The following is a 24,697-nucleotide window of genomic DNA, read 5'->3' on the forward strand; positions in this document are numbered from 1 at the left end:
CCTGTGTATGAACCTCCGGTCCAGCCTGTCGCGTCCCCTTCGTTCGCTGTTGATCTGAACTATAGTGGAGGCGGGGAGGTTGGACAAGGGGATTTTGTGCCGACCTCTTTACAGTGTGCTGCACCGGTTGGTCTTGGAGATGCATTGTTGGATGATCCAGACGATGATGATGTGGAGCCGGATATCATTGCTGATGACAGCAGCGATGATATTGGAGCGAGTGAGCCTACTGGTACAGGACGTGGTTCTAGCTTTAGCACATAGCAGTATCATCCGCACTTTTTCTCTTTGGACTTGGATGCCATGAGGCAGGAGGGAGTTCCTGGGGAGTCTGCTGGATTTGGTGCTAGAGATGCCGAAGGGTCTGCAGGTCTTACAGAGTTTCAGGTTGGTCAGCAATTTCAGGATAAAGATGAGGCCGTGTTAAGTGTGAAGAGCTACAGCATCTGACGGGGGGTATAGTACAAGGTGGTGGAGTTTGACTATCGCCGGCATGTTGGGAAGTGTTCTGAGTTTGGGAATGGGTGCACATGGTTGATTCGTCTTAGTCTCCGGCAGCGCAAGGGCATTTGGGAGGTCAAGCGGTACAACGGACCACATACGTGTCTGGAGACCTCCATCTCCAGAGACCATAGGAGTTTGGATTATCATGTGATTTCAGCATTCATCATGCCAATAGTTAGGGTTGATGCATCCGTCAGCATCAAGGTGCTCCTCAATGTGACGGCCACACACTTTGGGTTTAGACCGACGTACAGGAGGGTGTGGTTGGTGAAGCAGAAGGCCGTTGCCCACATCTATGGTGATTGGGATGAGTCGTACAATGAGCTCCCTAGGTGGGTGTTAGGAGTTCAGCTGATGATGCCTGGTACTATTGCAGTCCTTAGGACCCGCCCTGTTTGAGTTAGGGGACAGGTGGACGAGTCGTAAGCTTATTTTCACCGACTGTTCTGGACGTTTCCACCATGTATCGAGGCATTCCATCATTGCAAGCCCTTGGTCAATATTGACGGCACCCATCTGTATGGCAAGTATGGGGGAACGTTGCTCGTCGCGATTGCACAGGATGGGAACTCCAACATTCTGCCTGTTGCATTTGCACTGGTTGAGGGTGAGAATGCCGAGTCTTGGTCCTTCTTTCTCTCCCACCTGCGTCAGCACGTGACCCCTTAGCCAGGTCTGCTTGTTATATCAGACAGGCGTAACGGCATCAAGGCCGCGCTTGAGGCTCCGGACGGGGCATGGCTACCTCCAGCTGCCTACCCTGCATTCTGCATTCGACATGTGGTAGCAAATTTTGCCCTAACCTTCAAGGGCAAGGACGCAAGGAGGCTTCTTGTGAATGCAGCGTATGCAAAGACGGAGGTGGAGTTCGATTACTGGTTTGATATTCTGCGGTCTGAAGACCCTGCCATGTGTGACTGGGCGAACCGGATTGAGTATTCATTGTGGACACAGCATCAGGATGAGGGTCGGAGATTTGGGCACATGACGACAAATATCTCCGAGTGTGTTAATTCAATCCTGAAGGGGGTCAGGAATCTTCCTGTCTGCTTGTAGGTGAAGGCAACTTACGGGAGGTTGGCCGAACTATTCGTCCGCAAGGGGAGAGAGGCTGAGGCCCAGCTGGGTACTGGACAACAATTCAGTCAACACCTGGTGAAATGTATCGAGGCCAATCTGAAGACGGCGAGGTGCTTCACGGTGACTTTGTACGACCGAGATAGCTCAGAGTTCACCGTCTCGGAGACTACTCCTACTGGTTCGTTCTCCCTCCGTGTTCAGTGTGTACCGAATGGGGTTCACACCACCCATTCCCGAGGGTTTCTGGCCACCATATGATGGATTGACAGTGATACCAGACCCCAACAAGAGGCGTGGGAGCGAGGGACGTCCTAGGTCCACCAGGATATGAACCACTATGGACGAGACGGATCTGAACAGACCGAAGAGATGTGGGCTCTGTCGGCAACCAGGACACACACGTCGGAGTTGCCCACAGGTCAGAGGACCAAGTCACACGGGTGGGACATGAGTAGGTTTATTGTTAGCTTTATTATAACGGTGATTTCACTTTTGTATTTAGTGTCAACTGTTTTAGGGTATGCTACTTGAAGTTGTTAAGTACAAAATTTTGTTTAGCTTAATGTGATGTACTTTGCGTTGGTTAATAATTAATCCATGTGTTTCTTTTCTGAAACGAAATGTGACCTCTCCGACAAATACATAAGGCAATAATGTAATCTTCAAATTAAGTGACACATGACAACCAACATGTCTAAATAACTTAAATACACAATGTACACCAATTTCCAAAGTAACGGATACACGAGAAAGTAATAAGGTACATACCATAAATAACAAAATACATCTCGGATGATAAGCATACAAAGCTAAAATAAACAAAGGAAGCTAAAATATAACACTGAATGTGACAAAAGTCATACACCATAAACAGATCATCTAAATAGGTGCGAACCGGTGATGGTGCACTCCCCGAACGACATGTGGAATGTGTGCGTCTCTGGACGCTACCGCTCGACGAAAGCACTGACAAGAGGCTCATCCAATCTGAACCATCTATCGTTCAGCCTCGCAAGATGGTATAATCCGACCATCTGCAAGTACAGGACGTACCTCTCGTCGAGTCGCATGCCCTGCTGCCACCGCATACTCGAAATGCATCGCTGGGGCTATGCATAAGATGAATCGCATAATTACAACCACTTACAAAACTACTAACAGAAACCACTAACAATGTAAATCACGAACAGAAACCACTAACAGAAAAAACTAACATAAACTACTAACAAAAACCATATGCAAAACCACTACCTAAACCACTAGCAAAACCGCATGCATAAACCGCTAACATAAACCACTAACATAAATCACGTACATAAACCACTAGCATAAACCACTTGCAAAATCACTGGCCTAAACAACTAACATAAACCACTTTCGAAACCAATAACAACACCACTAACATAAACCACCAAGTAAACCACAAACAAAACCACTAAAATGAACCACATGCAAAATTACTAACATAACCAAAACGCAAAATCACTAACATAAACCACAAGCAAAATCACTAAAATAAACCACATGCAAAATCACTAATAAAACCACATCGAAAACCACTAACATAAACCACCAACAAAACCACAAACAAAACCGCTATCCTAAAACCACTAACAATACCGCTAACATAAACCGCTAACATAAACCACCAACAAAACCACAAGCAAAACCACTAAAATAAACCGCATGCAAAACCACTCACATAAACCACATGCAAAATCACTAAAATATACCACAAAAAATATTGTAAATACTAACCTCGTCGTTGATGACCCCGGCTATATGAGCAACTCCATCCAAACGATATAGTCTTTCCAGATCGTCCCCTATCGACTTAGTATCCTGCTCGAGCCTTTGTCGGAGCGAATCTGGGTCATTTTCTCTGGGATTTGGTGGGGTTTGAGAATGGAAAAGTGATTCGAATGAAGTAGGTTTGAACTCCTTTTATAGCAGAATCCAGTGTAATTCGAATCAACCCCATTCGAATTACTACTAGAGGCAAATTGTGAGTAATTCGAATCAACCATATTCGAACTACTTGGGGTTTCGCGCAAAAGTGTAATTCGAATCAGGTAGATTCGAATTAGTGAGTGTGTGCGTTTGTGTGTAATTCGAATCCAGGTGATTCGAATTACATGTATTTCAAGTTCGAATTGACCTAGTTCGAACTACATAGAAACGTGGTTTGGTTGATTCATGAACCAGTTTTTGGTTTGGCTGATTTGTGTAATATTCTGCTTTTATTAGCTTATTAATGTGATTTGCCCTTATATTTATGTTTATTATGAATTTTTTATTTTAAAATTATTTTATTTTAAAATATTATATAAAATTTTAAAGAATTTGAAAAAATAAATTATTCTTCGTTATAAACATGTTTATTATAATTTTTTTAAGTTTTAAAAGCTGTTTTATCAAACACAATTGTGGTAATTGTGCTTATTAAAAGTCATTTTTAATTTGATTTTACCAAACACAAGTGCTGCAACTTTTAGCTGTCTTTTAAAAAACAGCTTTCATAAGCTACTTTCAAAACGTAAAAGCTTTATCAAACCAAGCCTTAATTCCTTGTTATCTGCGATATCGTGGCTGACTTTCTTCTGCAGTAGTTAGAATTGACAGATCTTTATCCACTATTAGCAATTGGAACAAGGTAACTTTAGGGGATGAATTAGGGTTTTTCATTTTCCTTTGCAACATGCTTAAAGAGGGGAGTGGGGATTGGGTTTTAAACGACGTTGTTTTGTTAATAAGTCCAATGACTAAATTGTCTATCTTGTACACGTGAATACTTAATGGCCACATATGCAAGTTAACTTTCCATGTGTTAAGATTATTGACTAATGATAAAAATTGATGAGAGACTATATTGTCATACAGAGGTAAGCTATTTTGTGTGTTTTAACTTTTGGAATTAAAACGTCTGATTTTAAAAATCTCAGGGACTGTTTTGGATAATTTTTTTTTCATATGAGTTAGATAGGTCTGAATCTTAAGATTGCGTTTGGAAGGGAGACTAAGACTGAGAGGTAGAGACTAGGAGATAGAGACTTCATTAAATTTCTGTATTATATTTGATTTACAGTATATAAGACTGGGTTATGTTTCTTTATTTTGTTTGGTGTAAAATAAATATCGAGACTGAAACAAGAATAATTAATAAAATACACCTATTATTAAATAAAATAATGTAAAATACCAAAATTAATTATAACAATTTTTTATGCTAATAAATCTTACCATAAAAAAAATTTAAAATTAACTTAAGATAAACTTTGATAGATAAAACTATTCAAACTTTAAAAAATTATCAAAATTTTTAAATTATTCCTCTAAGCTAACCTAATCACCTCATAACTATCACGCCCCAAACTCCCGAACTCCCTTTCCAAATCCTCTACCCCCAATTTTTCTATTTTTATTCCAATTTTTCCAAATCTTTCCAACCTTTTGGTATTATTTTTTTATTTTTCTAAAATCCTTCCATTTCATTCCTTTCTAAGAACCTCACTTTCACACTAATCCCTAAATATATCATTAGTGTCAAAACAATGCCATTCATCCCCATAAATCTTTTCAGACTGAACTTCAAAGAAATTATGGACCTTTTAACAAACACCTTGTTGTATTCATTGAAGGTGTTCTTGAAAGTGATGAAGCCAATGATATACTACTTCCTAGTGGTAGTCATGTTCCATGTGCAATTGAACTATGTGCTGCTAGTGGTAGAGGGGCTCAGGATGTTCGTAGTGGTGAATTAATAAATCGGTGGTGACGAACCTAAACTTGGTGGTGCTGATGGCAGTGTACGTATATTTAAAACTCAGATCCAATATTATTATCACTTCACTGCATTTATTTAGACAGGTTTATTTGAAACTCAGATCCAATATCATTATCAGATTACTACATCCCGAAGCAAGTAGAATCACATTACTACATCTATCTAAACAATTATACTTCATCATATCCCACAGCAAATAAAATCATACTACTGCATCTATCCAGGCAGGTATACTTCATTCTTAAGTTCAATAATTTTTCAAAGACCCAAATAATCTTTCTTCACCAATCAAATTCAAATACTGTAAATTCACTAAAACTTCTAAAAATGGGATTCTTTAATCAAACTTAAGACATAGTTCTTTTCATCTGAAATCGAGTTCAAAATATAATCCTTTTTTTAATGAATCAAACTCTAAACAAAAATCATTTTCTTAATAAATGGAACTTAAATCATAATATTTTTTCTTAATAAATCAAAGTAAAAAAAATTATTTTCTCAATAAATTGAACTGAAAACATGAATCTTTCTGTAATAAATTAAAATCAAATAATATGATTCTTAAATCAAATTTTCTTTTAAATAACGCTTCAAATAAAGTCTCAGAGTTTTATAAAAATTTTAGCAGTATCTCCTCTAAAATTCGGAGTTTGCCACCCTTCAAGGGTCCCAACAACCAAACCAAACATCTCGTGGTCATTCAAATCATTTTCAATAAATTATTATCTCAACAACTCCAACTCAAGACAAGAAAATCAAGATAAATCCAAAATTCAAACAACCAATCTAGTAAATCACAATAAGTCAACCTCAATTATCGCATTCAAACGCTCAATAATCATTATATCACAATTCAGAAACCAATTTAATCAATCAGTAAATCAATTATTTATCCAAAACAACTGAGTTCAATCTATAAGACTCACATAATCACCAAAAATATATTATTTGCATTAATATCAATTTATAATAATTTTTTAGAATAAATTAAGTTTAAGAAAAGTTGTAACACCCTACCACACAGAGCTTTATGCCTAGGACGTAAATCAAAGGTGGCGAGGCGCTATGACCTCTAAAAGTAAAATATACCTATATAGATATATTGAAAAAGGAAATTATCTAGGAGCCTTGAAGGAAAGTTAAATGAAATACAAATAGAAGAGCGCATCACTCATGATGGGATCAACGCAGAAAGGTTGATAAGATTGAATAGAAAAGATAATATATATATATATATATAAGATCAGAGTTCCAAAGATATAAATAACAAGTTCCAAGCCTGACCTGCGAAACAAATAGTGACCAGAGTATACAAATACATATATATATGACCCCGAGAGCAACCCAAAATATACGACAAAACACCTGTTTCTCCAAGTCGTCCTCTAAGATGAATAAAAAACAAAATATACAAGGCGGAGAATCTATATGCATATATACATAGACGAAATACAAACACTAAAACCCAAAATATAGTTCTTCGCTTCCAAAGGGTCTTCAGAAAGCTCAGAGAGGTGCCTCTCAACCTACATTTGAAAAACAACATATATAGAATGAGAACCGGAGGTTCTTAGTATGGTAACAGTGCCCACATAGATAATATATAAGGTTTTGGAAAAGCCAAAGACATTCCTAAAATTCCGTCACTCAGAATCAAACTTAAAGGAATAAACTAAACCATAAATTTGGTAAAACTCTCTAAGGTGTCCAAGTCTTAATGTAACTCTAATTCTACAATTCACTTTCTGTCTCCTTAAACCTTAATCCTATAATCCACTTTCTGTCTCTTCCAATCAAATTGTAATTCAATCATTTACTTTCTGTTTCCTCCAACCCTCTGAACCACCGGTGGAACTGCCCTCGTTAGGGCTGGAAGTGAGCTGAGCTGGACCGAGCTCAAGCTCAGCTCACTAAAATTGAGCTTGACTCACGGCTCGACTCACCGAAAGCTCACGAGTTGACTCGAGCTCACGAACTGGCTCAAATATAAGAACATAATCTATAATTCTATATCAATAAATTATAACTTATATATTTTAAAAAATAGTTAAAAAGATCAATTTTATATATTATTTATCTATCAATTAATTATAAATTTTTTATTTACGTCCTACATCAAAATTATATATAAAAAATGAATATAAAATTTTAAACAATTAAGATCATTAATATATATATATACACATAAATTAAATATTACTATTTCATATGTATATATATAATCGAGCCAGTTCACAAGCTAATGAGCTGAGCTTATCCAAGCTCAAGCTCGACTCGTTTAATTTATGAGCTCAATTCCAAGCTCAAGCTTAGCTCACCAGCTCACGAGTTTAGCTTATCGAGCTATTAACGAGTCGAGCTCGAGCTGACTTGACTCACTTCCAGCCCTAGTCCTCGTCACTCCTTCGCCAGACAAGGGACCTCTCAGTTGCACAGACAAACAATGCAGACAAAGAAAACACAAATAGGATGCAATTACAGCAGGTAAAGCATATAGCAAGTAGACATAGTAATTCAAATAAGCAAACCTAAGAATGCACACTCAAACAAATCAAACAAATGCATATGATGTATGCTTGCCTTATGACCGATGAGTCTCATCTATCAGTTATAAAGCCAAACTCGACATGTTCGGTAGCTAGCCTTGGACAGAACACCAAACACGGAGTAAGTGGGACAACGCTGCAACCCTTGCATCTTACCTGCGTACCCGGAGTAGGGGACAATTTCACCCTGCCTCTTATCCAGGTGATGTTACAGTTCTCAACTCAGAGCAAGCAGCGACAAAACTCAACCCTTGCATTTTACCCAGAGCCTCGAACTCTCTCGGAGCAAGTGGATAACACCATTGCATCTTACCCAGCTTATCAACTCTTACTTGGAGCAAGTGGACAATACCACCGCCTCTTACCCAGAGCCTCAACTTATACTCGAAGCGAGCGGACAACGTCACTGTCTCCTGCTCGGTCACATACATATCATAATCATTCAATTCATTCAAATATCATCCTTCAATATCAATCTTCATCATCCTTCATTCAAACTCAATCTACATCAATCCATCTCTCTCTCAATTATCATTTCCATTCATACCTGGAGCAAGTGGATAACACCATTACGTCTTACATGGTCACATATATCTCAAACATAATCATTCATCATCATCTCATAATATCACCACCATTCTCATTATATCTCATTTATCAACATTGCATTGTTCTTATAATTGCCTCGTTCATCACTCTCATTATCTCATCAAATCAATTATCCCCTCTTTAAACTCCTTCGATAGCAATTTTTATCTTCTCCCACTCACTAACCCTTACTTCGTAACCTAAAACTTAATCAATAAACCTTAAACAGAGTTTTTAGAGGTTTGAAAAACTAGAGGAATGTTCAATAGTTCAAAAATAGTGAATTTCCACCAAAACAGTAGTTCTAGAGGTTTACAGGCTTGCCGAAAAGATCCAACAATGAAAAACAGAAGTTTAGTGAAAAACAGGGTATTGTGCGTATGCATCATTGCTGTGCGTACGCACGCAACAAAGTGGTCTTTCCTTCCTGTGAGTACACATCACTGTGTGCATACGCACACTTGCAAAATCCTCAGCGCCTGTCGTGCATACGCACGAGCCGAAACGCATAGTGTGCGCACGCACCCACACCAGAAATACTGATTTTCTGCAACTTAGGAAAAATTCAATTTTTGGCATCCAACTTCCGACGTCCATAACTTCCTCTAGAAAACTTCGATTTCAACAAAATTTATACCGTTTTAAAGCTTTTGAAATTATCTTTAATTAAAAATAAATTTCATTCAAATTTAAAATTCGAGACTCACATTATGAACCGCCAAAGTTGGTTAAAAATCAAGTTTAATAAAAATCACCAAAACCTTTATATTTCCAAAACCTTAATCCATACACAATTATTTAACAACCGAAACAACCCCCAAGTTCATATCCACCTATTTCCAAACAATTTTCATCATCAATCCATACATTTTTATTAACACACTTAACCATTTTCAACTCAAACCACACATAATCATTATTCATACAAGCATCATCCTCATAATTCAATATCATCATTTATCATCACACGTCTTATCATCAATATTTACCATCTCAATAATACATTCCCACACCTTCCAACTCCAATATACTCATTATTCAACAATTGCACATACATACATACCATTCATCAAATTCTCAATAATTTATCATCATCATTATTCACAATCATCCATAATCAATCATCATACATTTCAACCATTCACTCAATTATGCTAACCACAAGTCTCTAATCCTCAATCATACATATCATACAACTTAAGTTAGGGCCATCTAGCCTAAGTTTTCACGAAACATTACATGTTATCTATGAGAAACCAAAATCATACCTTGGCCGATTCCTCCCTACCTCGGAACACCACAAATGATCACCATTTCGTAACTTCCCAAAGCTCCAAAAGCACTCCAAGCAAAATTTTAGCCACCAAGAATCAAACTCAAACCTCCAATTCCATCAATTTGCTTCCATAATCACATAATTTAATCTAATACCATATAAATACCACTAAATCTATAGAGCTTCCTATATTCAACAATTTTACTAGCGTTTAAGAATTCTCACCTTACTAATAGAAAATTGAAGCGAGACCCAACAATTTCATGAAGTCAATTTGATCCTAAACACCAAAGTTTAACAAAATCTCAACACATTTCTCTCCAATAATTTCGAAATTAAGGGTTGAGCTACTGGTAAGGAGAATGAGGCTTACCTTCAACTTTGTTCGATGGGTTTTGTAAAGCTCGACACGGTGATTGTGTGGCCATAGACGGTGCGGCAATCGGAACTTCAAATCGAAAGTTATCTTGCTTTGAAATCAAACCAAGGGTTTGTGATTTGTTCTTCCCCCTTTGTATGTGTGTTCAGCGTGTTCTATGATGGGGGAGGGAAGGATCAAGCTGAACTCATTAATGTAGGTGGGTTTGGGTCGGGTCTTGAGTCCAATTGTGGGTCCGGTCTAACTGGTTTGGTTTGACGGCTCAATCTTAGGCTAATTTTTTTAAAAAATTAGTGTTAAAATTCATATTTTAATTATTGCTACCCTTCTAATTTATCAAATTTAATTTTCTAATTTTTTTAAATAAATAATTAATTTATTGATTTATTTATAAATTATCCGGAGTTTACAAAAGCACCCCTACCTCGATCGCGACTCAACTATGGAGCTGGCAGCGGCAGAGCACGACAACTCATCTAGCTCATGCTCCTTCCTCCCTCCGCAACGCTCAACGTTGACGACAAAATCTTCAGCGACGGCAACGAAGTGTGGCGGCGCAAGCAACGCCTCTTTCTTAAATCAATTACACAAGTTTACTTAGACTCGTGAGTTTGACAACCTTAAGTACTGGCATAACTGATAACTTATATTGAGACAGTTGAGATTTACTAAGATTGTTAAGACTGAATGTTGATAATAATAATAATAATAATAATTGTTAGAGACTATAAAGCTGGAAAGGTTTAATGCCGAAATGAATAATAATGATATTGAGAGAACTAATAGCTTAGTGTTGGAAAGAACCGAGATTAGCGACAGTTGACAAGGGCTGAAACTTAGTCTGTTTACCCCGTTTGGATTAGAAAGGACCCTAGGTTTAAACTTAGTTGATTGGAGTATAAGATTTCCTAGCTGGTTCATATCTTTTTACATTATTTTTATTTAGAATTATTACTCTACTGAAAATTCGAAAGGATGATGTTCTCACCCGTTGTGAAAATTCTTAATCTTGCAGATACAAGATGCGACGTATCTTGTTGGGTGTGTCGGTTTCTTCTCTGAATCAAAGTTCGTCTTTTAGGTTTTTATTATGTATTTAGATGTTGTTTTTCATTTTTGTATATTGTAATTATATATCCCTCTTAGAGGTTGACTTTGAATAAACATATTGTATTTTATATCTTTTTGGACTGTATTATATTATCTAGTTAGCTTTATTTTTCTGTCGTTTTTGTATATCGTCGACGTTTGAGTGTGATACGATTATTGGTTATATCTTTTTTTCACAGATTCCTAACTATATTATTATCCTTCAAATATACATATGTATTTTTTTTAGAAGTCATAATATCTCATTATCTTTAATTTATAGTTATAGTATAAAGTTCTATGTGGTAGAATATTATAAGAAGTTAGTAATTATCAGAATAAATAAGAAAAAAATTAGGGAAGAGAAATAAATCAAGTCCAAAATTTGATTTCTCACTCAAATTTAATTTTTTTTCTCAATCTGTCGGACAAAATGGCGGCCAAGCTAGTATGTAGTATATGAACAAATCAAGAAAGAAGAAAATTATTTTTTTTTATTTTTTTTTTTGGTGTCACTTGTCAAGCAGTGGGACTTAATACTTATCAAGCACAAAATACTCAATTTGTTAAATATTGTACTATTTATTGTTTTTCTATTATATATAAATACAAAATAATAAATTCTTATATACTAATCAGATTAGCTAGAAGATTTACAGATCATTAATCAAAACAGCATAGAATGATTTACTTATAACATACTCATTTAAAAATGCTTATTAAAGTAAAAATTATTAAAAGATCTTAAGAAACACTAATATTATTGTTTATTGGAATGCTTTACTTATAATGATAAATATGCAAAAATAGAATATATCAAGCTTCTTCTATTTACACTCAAATATATATTTAGCCATTAATTTGTTAATTATGAATCTTCTATTTTATTTGCGGTTGTCATTTTTATACATAATCATAATAAAGTACTCATTTAAATACTACAAAATAAATAATTAAAATTACATTTAAACGTCATTTATGTATATATTTTGAGACAAATTAAACAAAAATTTCTATTATCACTATCACCATAATTTAAAATGATGGACAACTTTAAAAAGTGAAACACAGGAGAATTGAAAATCGACGAAAAAAATTTATACATATTCTATTAGTTATCTTTCTAAAATTAACATCAATCTATGTAATGATTAAAATCTTAAACCATGTCAGATTGTCTTATAATTTTTCTGCAAACTGCTTTTGGTACGATGTCTTTGAAAGTGACATCATATAAAGCAATTCACTATTGATCATTATTTCCATATATTTTCTTTGAATGTAAAAAATTATGTTAAAAAAATAATGCCTACAATCATGTAAAAAATTATGATTTTAGTAGTAAACTAGTATTTTTATCTGTAATAACATTATGGAAATAGAAATTTTTTAAAATTATGATCTATTTTGTTCTAACAGTATAAATTATGCATGACACAAAAGATTTATAAAATCAAACTATTTTTTTTAAAAAATAGTAGGTTGACAAGAGTTTCTGACTAAGAAAACCAAGGTATCTGTAGATAAAAGATCAAATAATAAGATTTTTAGTTATTATTTTTATATGAAAAAGTCTAATTTTTTTATTAATAATTAATTTTAACATTCGTTATCAATTTAAAACAATTTAATGCGTATATTTTTACATTTAATTAGGTATTAAGTCTGTTGCATAAATAGAAATAATTAATTTTTATACTTACTATTTAAAAATAATATTTTTTTTCTCTATGTATATAAAAATTTAGTTAGATATTAGCAAAAAAAAAATTATACTGATAGTTATAAAATTAACTCAAAATTAATTTTTTTAAAACAATTGAATCTTGATTCTAACTTTTAATTATAACATTAGTATTGTTACGAAGGGTAACCGGAGATTAACGGGCTGGACCGATGGATTGGCCCAATCGTCTAGTGGGGGAAGCCTTCGAGCAGGTTCACGTTTGGAAGCCTCCTTCCGACTTGTGTGTGAGGGAGAATCGGGGTGGTACCCGCAAAGACACTCCAATGCCTAAGTCAGCAAAGGGGTAAACAAGTTTGGAGAATATTGGAACTTAGTGATACCTGAGGGTGTCAGTGTATTTATAGTGGTGAACCAATAACCACCATTGGAGTAGTTCCACCTTTTAAGGAGGATAACAGTCCCGTTATCTTAGGGAAGTTGAGATATGACTCCTGGAAGTGGGTTGAGAGATCTTAGGGGCAGTTACTTATTTGAATGAGCCTTATCTACCGGCCAATCTTCGTCCCCGACTTCTTTTGGCCAAGTCGTTGTTAAGACCGACTTCTTAAGAGAAGGTCAGTGTCGAGTGAGAGCCAATCTTTGGATTGGGCCTTTTATTTGGACCTGGGCCTTTTATTTGGGTTCGGGTATGAACAGTGCCCCTACTCGAGTGCAATCTCTTTTAAGAGTTGGATTCGAGTATTTTAACTCGAGCTTGTAGTCGACCTGATGAGGAACCGACGTGATTTTTCGAAACTGACGTGATTTAAAGTTCCTCAACGGTCGCGTCTAATCAAACGTCGCGTCCATTAGGAGTTCACGTATTTATACGTGGGGATCAGTTACATTGGTAACGGTGCATTTTTTTAATGACCGTTTTGATTTTACCAATATGCCCCTGGCGTGTTTTATAAATACTTTCCCTCTCTTTCTTTGTTTTGTTTCTGGAAACTTTCTAGCCTTCATCCTTTGTTTGAAAAGAAACTTCTTCTGCTCGAAAGAAACTCCTCTCTTTTATGCGTCGCCGTCGTCTCTGCCTTTCTTCGCTAACAAAGGTCAGTTCTTTCTCTCCTCCTCTTTTATTAATGAATGCTTTTTACTTGCATGTTTTGCTTAGGGGAGTGTTCGTAGCAAGTCTGGCTGTAGGCCTAGTGTTTCTGTTTCACTGACGATCTTACGTTGGCCCTATAGAGACCTTGTTTTTGACTCTTTTCCCTTTTTCCTTTGTAGGTTCCGTCACCCTCTTACTAGGAAAAGATGTCTTCTTTAGAGTCCCTTTCCCAGTGGGTGGATGTTACAGTTCTTGGGGAAGAACCCCTTGTAGATACTGACTATATTATCAATCTTCATACTCACCATAGAATTTGTGTTCTTGATGAGGATGAGCCAAAATATGAACTGATTGCCCTGGGTCCAGAAGATCGGATTTGTTTTGGAAGGACTTCTGATGTGGACCCTCATTTCTTTTTTATGTATGAGAGCCATTTTACCCGTCTGGGGGGTCTTTCTGCCATTTTCCGACTTCGAAATAGCTGTTTTGTCTTACTGTCGCATTGCTCCCACTCAACTTCACCCCAATTCATGGGGTTTTATGAAAATTTATCAACTTATCAGCCGTGAATTAAATTTTCCAACCTCTTTGAAGATTTTCTTTTTCCTTTTTCATATGACCAAGCCCTTTAGTGGGCAGAACAATAAGCAGAAATGGGTGTCTTTCCGAGCCATCCAAGGCCGGAGAGTCTTTAACCTTTTTGATGAATCTTTCTATGATTTCAAAAATTTCTTTTTTAAGGTTCAAGCCGTAGAGGGTCACCACCCCTTTTTTCTGGACCAAGACTCTTCTCTCCATTTTCCCCTGTACTGGTTGGAAGCCTCTCCTATGGAAAAATATAGCCTGGATGACCTGAACAAGGTAGAGGAGGCTATTGTGGGGTTCTTCCAAGAAGTTTGGGGAAGAGCCCCTTATCTTGATACAAAAAGGTTCCTCCAGGAGTCTCCGACCTTTGTACATACTCAATTAGGTAGATATGATTATTTTTTTTTATTTGCTCCGACTTGTTTTAATCATTTCTGACTCTGGAATTCCGATTTTCTTGTAAATTGATTTTTTGCCTTCTTCCTTTTCAAAAATGGTGAAAAAAGCTTCTGCCTCTTCTTATCAAAAAGTTCAAGATGCCAAGAAAAGGTCTCAGGCGCGGGTGGATGCGGCAAGGGCCACTGGTACTCTTCCTCCTCCTCACAATTTGGGGACTTCCTCCCGTCCTATCATGGTATCCTCTTCCTTTACTTCCTCTCTTCCTTCTCCTCTCCCTCCGCCCCGATCTTCCCCTGACCCGAGAAGAAGAAGCGGAAAACTTCTAGCTCTTCTTCCGGGGTCACATTCGATGGTCCCCAATTTGTCCGGAACCATATCTTTTCCCATTCATCAATTAATATGGATGATGTTATGGTTCAGAAACATCTAAATGTTATAGTTCAGGGGAGCATCTGGGAGGCTGGGGTGTGTACGAGACTCCTGGATATTTTTGAACATACTCCTCTTAGCTCTTTGGGTTCTGCCCGAAAGGTTGAGAAGCTCGAGGGGAGAATTTTTTTATACCAGAAGGAGGAGAAGAAGTTAAAGGAGGAGGTTACCAAGTTAAAGGAGGAGAAGGATCGGGTTCGGGAGAGGGAGAAGAAGTTGATGGGCCAGTGTGCCATGGCAGAGGGCCTTAAGGAGAAGGCAGAGCAGAATTACATCAGGCTCTTTGGGGAGAATCTGGATCTGAAAAAGGAGCTTTTTGGGTGTCAGGACGCTTTCCAGGACTTGGAGGATTCAATTGCTGAGGGTGCAGAGGAGGCGTGGAGGATCTTTAAGGAACAAGTCGGAGTTATTGCTCCCGACTTGGACCTCTCTCCATTAGATCCTGACAAGATCGTAGTGGATAGTGTCATTGTCTCCCCTCCCTGACCTGTGACTGACTCCGAGTTGAAGACGAGGGGACAAAGAATAGTGGAGTCTCCTCCTCGGGGGGATGCGCCGAGTTCCTCGGGAGTTCCTTCCCCAAACCCTGATCAGCCTGTTCTGCCCCCTCCTGGTGCTGCTCCGACTTCTCTCCCCGGTCCTGGTGGTGATGGTTCTTCTCCTAGTGGTGGTGATCTTCCTTCCTCTTAACTAATTATGGCTATATGGGGCTCGGCCTGTGGGTCCCCTATTTTTAAACAATTTTTTTATGGTGGCGTCTTCACATTTCTTGGCCTTTCGGGCCGTAAACAAAATATTTAAAAATACATTTTTTTGGATAAGGGTTTAGGGTATCTTTTGTTGTGTGCATGCTTTCTGTTTAGGTTTTTCCAAAACCCTTTTTGATCTTTTTTGCTTTGAAAAATCCTTTATCCTGGCTGGCTGTCCTTTTGTCTGAGCTACTTTAAATTTTTTTCAAAGACTTAGGACAGCTTATGCCTTTGGTTTTTTTGTTGGATTTTCTTTTTCTCTTTTCATATTCCTTATACTCAATTTTTTGATTTATTGAGTTTCTGTAACTTAGGTTATTTTTGCGATGCATTTTTCTTCTCGGTTTTCCTGACTTGTAGATCGAGTGATTTCCGAGTTTATCATGATCTACTTTTATGTCCTCTTTACACCGACTTGTACCTTGTCGTTTTATCCTAACGACCATCTAGGTAGGTTCATGGGATTTTCACGCTTTATCGAGCTTAAGCCGGCACGTTTCGTAGAAAGAATAACGTATAAAGGGACTTATAAAGAGATATGGGAAAAAGATCTTTATTTATTTGCGAAGGTACTTTTTGCTACTAAGGGCTTTGACAATTTGTTCCCTTTAGTCCCCACTTTGATGCCTCGTTAAAAACCCCCCTTCAGAAAAACCCTTTCTTTAGGAAAAAACCATGAAGTTGGGAAAATAGTACATCAGTGAGCAGAGTTCGCTTTTAACTATAGTACATTTTCATATTACAAGCATGCCACGATCTAGGTAACTCGGTGCCGTTTAAGTTGGTCACCTTATAGTAGCCTTTTCCTAAGGCTTTACTAATTTTGTATGGTCCTTTCCAATTGGCAGCGAGCTTTCCCTCCCCAAATTTGTTGACTCCAATATCATTTCTAATCAAAACCAGGTCGTCTGGGGTGAAACTTCTTCGATGACCTTTTTATTATATCTATTTGTTATCCTTTGTTTCAACGCTGCTTCTCTTATCTGGGCTTGTTCTCGGATTTCAGGGAGTAACTCCAGTTCTTCTTTGTGCCCCTGTATGTTTCCCACCTCATCGTAGAAGCTCACCCTAGGACTTTGCTCGCTGATTTCAACTGGTATCATGGCTTCTATGCCATAAGCAAGTTGGAAGGGTGTTTCCCCCGTGGCAGACTGAGGTTTAGTTCGGTAAGCCCAAAGTACTTGTGGGAGTTCTTCAGCCTAGGCTCCTTTTGCATCTTGTAGCCTTTTCTTCAACCCTGCCAGTATGACTTTGTTAGCTACCTCGGCTTGGCCATTTTCCTGTGGATGTTCTACCGAGGTGAACTGATGCTTAATCTTCATGCTGGCTACTAGGTTTCTGAAGGTTGAGTCGGTGAACTGAGTGTCATTATCCGTGGTGATGGAGTGAGGTACTCCGTACCTTGTGATAATGTTTTTGTAGAGAAACTTCCGACTTCTCTGGGCAGTGATGGTGGCCAATGGTTCTGCTTCTATCCACTTCGTGAAGTAGTCTACTCCCACTATCAAGTATTTTACTTGTCCAGGTGCTTGGGGAAAGGGTCCTAACAGGTCCAGTCCCCATTTAGCAAAAGGCCATGGAGAAGTTATAATTATGAGCTCCTCGGGGGGAGCAACATGGAAGTTTGCATGCAATTGGCATGACTGACACTTCTTTACAAATTCAGTGGCATCTTTCTGTAAGGTCGGCTAGTAGAACCTAGCTCGAAGGACTTTCCTAGCCAGGGACCTTGCTCCGAGGTGATTTTCGCAGATACCATTGTGGACTTCTTCTAAGACTTCTGTCGTCCTTGAGGTCGGAATGCATTTTAATAATGGCGTTGATATTCCCCTTTTGTAGATGATATTTTTTACCAAAGTATAGTTTTGTGCTTCCCTCCGAATTTTCTTGGCTTCTTTTTCTTCTTTGGGTAGGATGTCGAATTTTAAGTATTCGATTAAAGGATTCATCCATCCGAGGTCTAATCCGGAGACTTCAAGGACGTCTTGTTTGGCCTCTGTTTTTGCTACAGAGGGTTCTTGGAGAGTTTCTTGGATCAGGCTTCTATTATTCCCCCTGGCTTAGTACTTGCTAGCTTGGAAAGGGCGTCTACTCTGCTGTTGAGATCCCGAGTTATATGTTTGACCTCGGTTTCCGCAAAGCGTCTAAGATGCTCCAAGGTTTTGTCCAAGTACCTCTTCATATTGGGGTTTTTAGCCTGATACTCTCCATTTATTTGGGAAGTCACCACCTGAGAGTCGCTGAATATCACTACTTTTGTTGCACTGACTTCTACTGCCAGCTTTAATCCTGCAATCAAGGCTTTGTATTCTGCCTGATTGTTAGAAGCTGGGAATTCAAACTTGAGGGAGACTTCTATTTGTGTTCCCCTTTTGTTGACCAGTATTATGCCTGCACGGCTTCCTATTTTGTTTGAGGATCCATCTATGTATAGCTCCCATGTAGTGGATTCTTCCTCTTGGTCTCCTGCATATTCTGCTACGAAGTCCGTGAGGCATTGGGCTTTTATTGCCGTCCGAGTTTCATACTTCAAGTCAAACTCGGATATCTCTATTGCCCATTGAACCATTCTACCCGCAATATCCATCTTCTGGAGGATTTGCTTCATGGGTTGGCTCGTTCAGACTCTTATTGTGTGAGCTTGAAAGTAAGGTCGTAACCTTTGAGAGGCTACTATTAAGGCATATGCAAACTTCTCGAGTTTTTGATACCTCAATTCAGGGCCTTGTAGTGCTTTACTGGTGAAGTACACAGGATGCTGCTCGACCTCGTCTTCCCGTATTAGGGTTGATGCTACGGCTTTGTCTACTACGGACAAATACAGGACGGTTCTTCCCCAATTTTAGGTCGGGTCAGAATGGGAGGTTGTGTTTAAGAACCTTTTGAACTCCTGAAATGCTTCTTCACACTCAGGAGTCCATTCGAACTGGCATCCTTTTCTTATTAGAGAGAAGAGTGGTAGAGATCTTAATGTTGATCCCGCCAAGAACCTGGAAAGGGCGACAAGTCGGCCGTTCAGCTGCTGGACCTCTTTTAAGCAAGTCGGGCTTTTCATTTCCAGGACTGCTTTACACTTCTCAGGATTAGCTTCGATTCCTTTTTGTGTAAGCATAAATCCTAGAAATTTTCCAGCCTCTACTGCGAAGGTGCATTTTGCAGGATTCAGCCTCATCCCATGCAACCTTATGGTGTTGAAGACTTGCGAGAGGTCTTCCAAGAGGTCGGTCTCATCCTTGGTTTTTACTAACATGTCATCTACATAGACTTCCATCAGTCCCCCAAGGTGAGGCGCAAACACTTTATTCATCAGCCTTTGATATGTAGCTCCAGAGTTTTTTAGTCCAAAGGGCATAACCACATAGCAATAGTTCGCCCTAGGCGTGATAAATGATGTTTTTTCTTGATCCGGCTTGTACATTGGGATCTGATTGTATCCCGAGTATGCATCCATGAACGACAAGTATTGATACCCTGAGCTGGAGTCTACTAGAGTATCAATGCTTGGAAGTGGATATGGGTCTTTGGGACACGCCTTGTTCAGGTCGGTATAATCAACGCACATCCTCCACTTGCCATGTTTTTTGACTAGCACCACATTTTCTAGCCACGCTGGATATTTGACCTCTTTGATGAATCTGGCTTCTAGGAGTGCTTGCACTTGTTCTTCCACCACTTGAGTCCGTTCGGGTCCGAGTTTTTGCCTTCTTTATTGAACAGGTCGCGATCCGGGATAAACTGATAGTTTGTGCGACATGAGTTCGGGATCTATCCCTGGCATGTCGGAGGCTTTCCAAGCAAAGAGGTCGGAGTTTTCTTGTAGGAGTTTTGTAAGTTTCCCTTTCAACTCTTCTTTGAAGTCGGCTCCTATATTAGTGTTTTTTCCTTCCTCTTTTCCAATCTGTACCTCCTCGGTTTTTTCCCCGGGTTGTGATCGCAACTCTTCCTTGACTTTGAGCCCTCCGAGCTCAATCATCTGCACCTCTTTTCCTTTCCCTCTTAGGTTCAGGCTTTTGTTATAGGATTTCCTTGCCAATTTCTGGTCTCCCCTGATGGTTGCTATTCTCTCTGGTGTTGGGAATTTTATGTAGAGATGAGGAGTGGATACCACTGCTCCGAGCCGATTTAGGGTAGTTCTGCCGATCAAGGCATTATAAGCTGACCCCACATTGATGACTATGAAGTCGATGCTCAGAGTTTTAGATTTCCCCCCTTTCCGAAAGTTGTGTGAAGGGGTACATATCCCAGTGGTTTTATTGGCGTATCTCCTAGGCCATATAGGGTGTCAGGGTAGGCTCTTAATTCCCTTTCATCCAACCTCAACTTATCAAATGCTGGTTTAAAAAGGATGTCAGCTGAACTCCCCTGATCTGCCAGGGTTCTGTGAAGATGGGCGTTAGCAAGGACCATGGTTATCACCACTGGATCATCATGTCCAGGAATGATTCATTGCCCATCTTCTTTGGTGAATGAAATGGTTGGGAGGGCGGGATCCTGGCACTCGACCTGGTAGACTTCCTTCAAGTGCCTCTTGCGAGCTGACTTTGTGAGGCCGCCTCCACCGAATCCTCCCGAGATCATATGTATGTGTCTTTCCGGGGTCTGCGGCAGTGGATCTCTTCGGTCCTCGTCGTCTCGCTTTCTCTTGCCCTGATGGTTTGACCTTTCCATGAGATATCTGTCAAGCCGACCTTATCTGGCCAGCTTTTCTATCACATTGTTTAGGTCGTAACAATCATTTGTTGAGTGACCATATATCTTATGGTACTCACAGTAGTCACCACGACTTCCTCCCTTTTTATTTTTGATGGGTCTAGGGGGTGGTAGCCTTTTAGTATGGCAAATTTTCCTCTAGACATCCACTAGAGAGACTCGTAAAGGGGTATAGGAGTGATATCTCCTAGGCCTTTCAGGGCCGACTTTTTCTTTCCTCTTGGGCTCTCTTTCCTTCTCTTTTGATGAGTGAGATTGCCCAGGCCGCCAGCCCGACTCTCGTAGCTTAGTGTTTTCCTCCATGTTGATGTACTTCTCAGCTCTCTCTTGTACGTCACTTAGGGAGGTCGGGTGCCTTTTTGATATGGACTGGGAGAAGGGGCCTTCTTGAAGTCCATTTACTAAGCCCATAATCACTGCTTCTGTGGGCAGGTCTTGGATCTCCAAACACGCTTTATTGAACCTTTCCATGTAGTCCCTCAAAGATTCTCCGACCTCCTGTTTTACTCCCAAGAGGCTCGGTGCGTGCTTTACTTTGTCCTTCTGGATGGAGAATCGCATCAGAAACTTTCACGAGAGGTCGTCGAAACTGGTGACTGCCCTCGGAGGAAGACTATCGAACCACTTCATTGCTGCCTTTGTCAAGGTTGTCGGAAAAGCCTTGCAGCGAGTAGCATCAGAAGCGTCGGCGAGATACATCCGGCTTTTAAAGTTGCTTAAATGATGCTTTGGATCCGTGGTTCCGTCATAGAGGTCCATTTTGGGGCTTTTAAAGTTCTTTGGAACTTTTTCTCTCATTATGTCTTTGCTGAATGGATCTTATCCCCCAAGGGAGAGTCTTCTCGGTCGTTGCGGGAACTTCGACTTTTAAGGGCAGACTCCAGCCTTAAGAGCTTTTTCTCTAGCTCTTTTCGTCGTTCAATCTCGTTTCTCAGGTTTCTCTCCGCCTCTCGTTGCCGTTCCAGTTCTTGTTCCAACTGTTCCAAGCGCCCTTGGTGGCCATGGAACAATCCCATGAAATCGGCTGCATGGGGTTGTCCCTCTTTTCCCGACTCGCGTCCATCAGAAGAGTTTGCCTTTGGGTCTTTCAACCCAGAAGTACCTTCTCTGTTCTGATCGGCCCCACCTTGGTGGGTGGTCACGTTCGCGCTATTGTTTCCAACGTCTAGATTCTCTTGCTCAGAATCGGACGCTGTGTAGCCATCTTCAGGTGAATTATCCGCCATCACTGGTTGATCTCTCGGGTCCCCGACAACGGCGCCAATGTTACGAAGGGTAACCGGAGATTAATGGGCTGGACCCAACGGGTTGGCCCAATCGTCTAGCGGGGGAAGCCTTCGAGCAGGTTCACATTTGGAAGCCTCCTTCTGACTTGTGTGTGAGGGAGAATGGGAGGTGGTACCTGCAAAGACACTCCGATGCCTAAGTCACCAAAGGGGTAAACAGGTTTGGAGAATATTGGAACTTAGTGATACCTGAGGGGTGTTAGTGTATTTATAGTGGTGAACCAATAACCACCGTTGGAGTATTTCCACCTTTTAAGGAGGATAACCGTCCCGTTATTTTAGGGAAGTTGAGATATGGCTCTTGGAAGTGGGTTGAGAGATCTTAGGGGCAGTTACTTATTTGAATGAGCGTTATCTACCGGCTAATCTTCATCCCCGACTTCTTTTGGCCAAGTCGTTGTTAACACCGACTTCTTAAGAGAAGGTCGGTGTCGAGTGAGAGCCAATCTTTGGATTGGGCCTTCTATTTGGATCCGGGCCTTAATGTTGGGCCAGGGTATGAACAAGTATTCTCTCCAAATTATATGTAATAAATATTTGAAAGAAGAGAAATTAAAATATAGATTAGAAAGAAAATCGGTAAAAATTTTAAACTAAATAAAAACTAAAAAATTATGTATATAATAATAATAATAATAATAATAATAATAATAATAATAATAATAATAATAATAATAATAATAATTTTTAGTTGAATTATATTATTTTGTTAATTTTGTTTTCTCTAGAATAGAAAGATAGAAAAAATAGAGAATGAAAGAAAAGAGAGAAAGATAAAGATGAAAAATGAGAGTAAGAGTTAGAGTTTGTTAATTTTGGAAGAAAAGATTTTATTTTAGTTGTAAAAAAATATCGAATGACATATTTTGATTTGTCAAATTACTAATATAAAATATAAATTATATATAGAGTAAAATAGAAAAATGGAGAAAAGTAGATAAGAGAATTTAGGAAGGGACTTTATTAATTTTGAAAAAAAATATTTTCTCTCAATTTTAATAAGAGAGTGTCATGTGACACATTTGATTATTAAATTAGATAGTAATATATGATACATAATATAGGTATATTTCAATTTTAATTTTAATATTTCAATTTTAATAATGCAATTAAAGAATGTCATGTTACACATTTTGATTGTGAAATTAGTAATTAGTCATTGATATTAATAATGATATATAAAATAGATAGAGTTGTTGAAGGAATGAGAGAAATATAGAAAGGAAGAGGGAGGAGGGGAGAACTCTTTAATTTTGGAAGGAAAGATTTGATTTCAATTACAATGAGGGAGTGACATGTGGCACATTTTGGTTGTAAAATTAGTAAAAAGGAGGGAAGAATTTTTTAATTTTGGAGGAAAAGATTTAATATCAATTATAATGAGAGAGTGACATGTGGCACATTTTGGTTGTAAAATTAGTAAGGATGAGAGGAGAATTCCTTAATTTTGGAGGGAAAGATTTGATTTCAATTGTAATGAGAGAGTGACATGTGGCACATTTTGATTGTAAAATTAGTAAGAAGGAGGGAAGAATTCTTCAATTTTGGAGGGAAATATTTAATATCAATTACAATGAGAGAGTGATATGTGGTACATTTTGGTTGTAAAATTAGTGGAGGAGAGAAAAATTCCTTAATTTTGGAGGAAAAGATTTGATTCCAATTGAAAAAGTGACATCTGCCACATTTTGATTGTAAAACTATAGATATATAATAGATATAATAGATATATTCTAAAAAAAATGTTAAAATGATGATGTAAAAGTTTCTTCTATACTAAGGAAATTTTTAGCTTACGTAATAGTACTATTCTGTGTGAAGTTTAGAATTGAAATCAGAAGTAAAATCAGGTAATATATCCACCAAATTTTTAGCAACCATATCTTCACCGTTGTGTTTTCTTCTTTTCTGCTCCGGCGAAAACGTAGTTGGAAGGAAAATTTAGTGTCAGAGAAAAAAGAAAAGGGAAAGACTTCAAGAAGAAGTTAGTGGTTATCAGCATAAATGAGAGAAAAATTAAGAGAAAGAATAAATCCAATCTAAAATTTGAATTCTCGTTGAAATTTGATTTTCTGCTCAATCTGATAGACAAAACGATGGCCAAGTCAGTGTATGAACTAGACACAGCAAAGGTCAAGAAAGAAGAAAATTGATTTTTTGTTTTTATTTTAGGTGTCACTTATCAAGTAATAGGGCTTAATACATATCAAACATAAAATACTCTACATGTCAGTATTGGACTATCGATTGCTCTTCTATTATATATAAATACAACAAAACAATAAATCCTCATGTACTAATCAAATTAGTTAAAAGATTTACAGATCACATAAAATTAGGACTCAATTTGAAAATTTATAAATACAATAATGGATATGCAAACAACTGTGCTTTCATATTTATACCAGACAAGTTTGAGATGCAAATGTTAAAAAAATTAATATGTATGTAAGATGAACTAAGAAAATGCACGAAACAAATGAAGCGTCTTGAATAGGAATGCAAAATAATGAAAC

The 24,697-nt window shown here is 38.2% G+C and overlaps 1 protein-coding gene across 1 annotated transcript; it reads right to left on the reverse strand.

The window, feature by feature from the left end:
• Positions 1–18,220: 18,220 nt before the first annotated feature.
• LOC148581326 (uncharacterized) lies at positions 18,221–18,772 on the reverse strand. The gene has a single exon (XM_088492349.1). The coding sequence runs from the start codon at positions 18,770–18,772 to the stop codon at positions 18,221–18,223; it is 552 nt and encodes a 183-aa protein (XP_088348475.1).
• Between the last annotated feature and the right edge of the window lie 5,925 nt (positions 18,773–24,697).

The sequence above is a fragment of the Arachis ipaensis genome, chromosome B10, assembly GCF_059453495.1.
Source record: "Arachis ipaensis isolate K30076 ecotype BB chromosome B10, ASM5945349v1, whole genome shotgun sequence".
Classification (NCBI taxonomy): Eukaryota; Viridiplantae; Streptophyta; class Magnoliopsida; order Fabales; family Fabaceae; genus Arachis; species Arachis ipaensis.

Coding starts and splice junctions, on each gene's coding strand:
- LOC148581326 (XM_088492349.1), bottom strand. CDS start 18,772: ATGGATATTGCGGGTAGAATGGTTCAATGGGCAATAGAGATATCCGAG.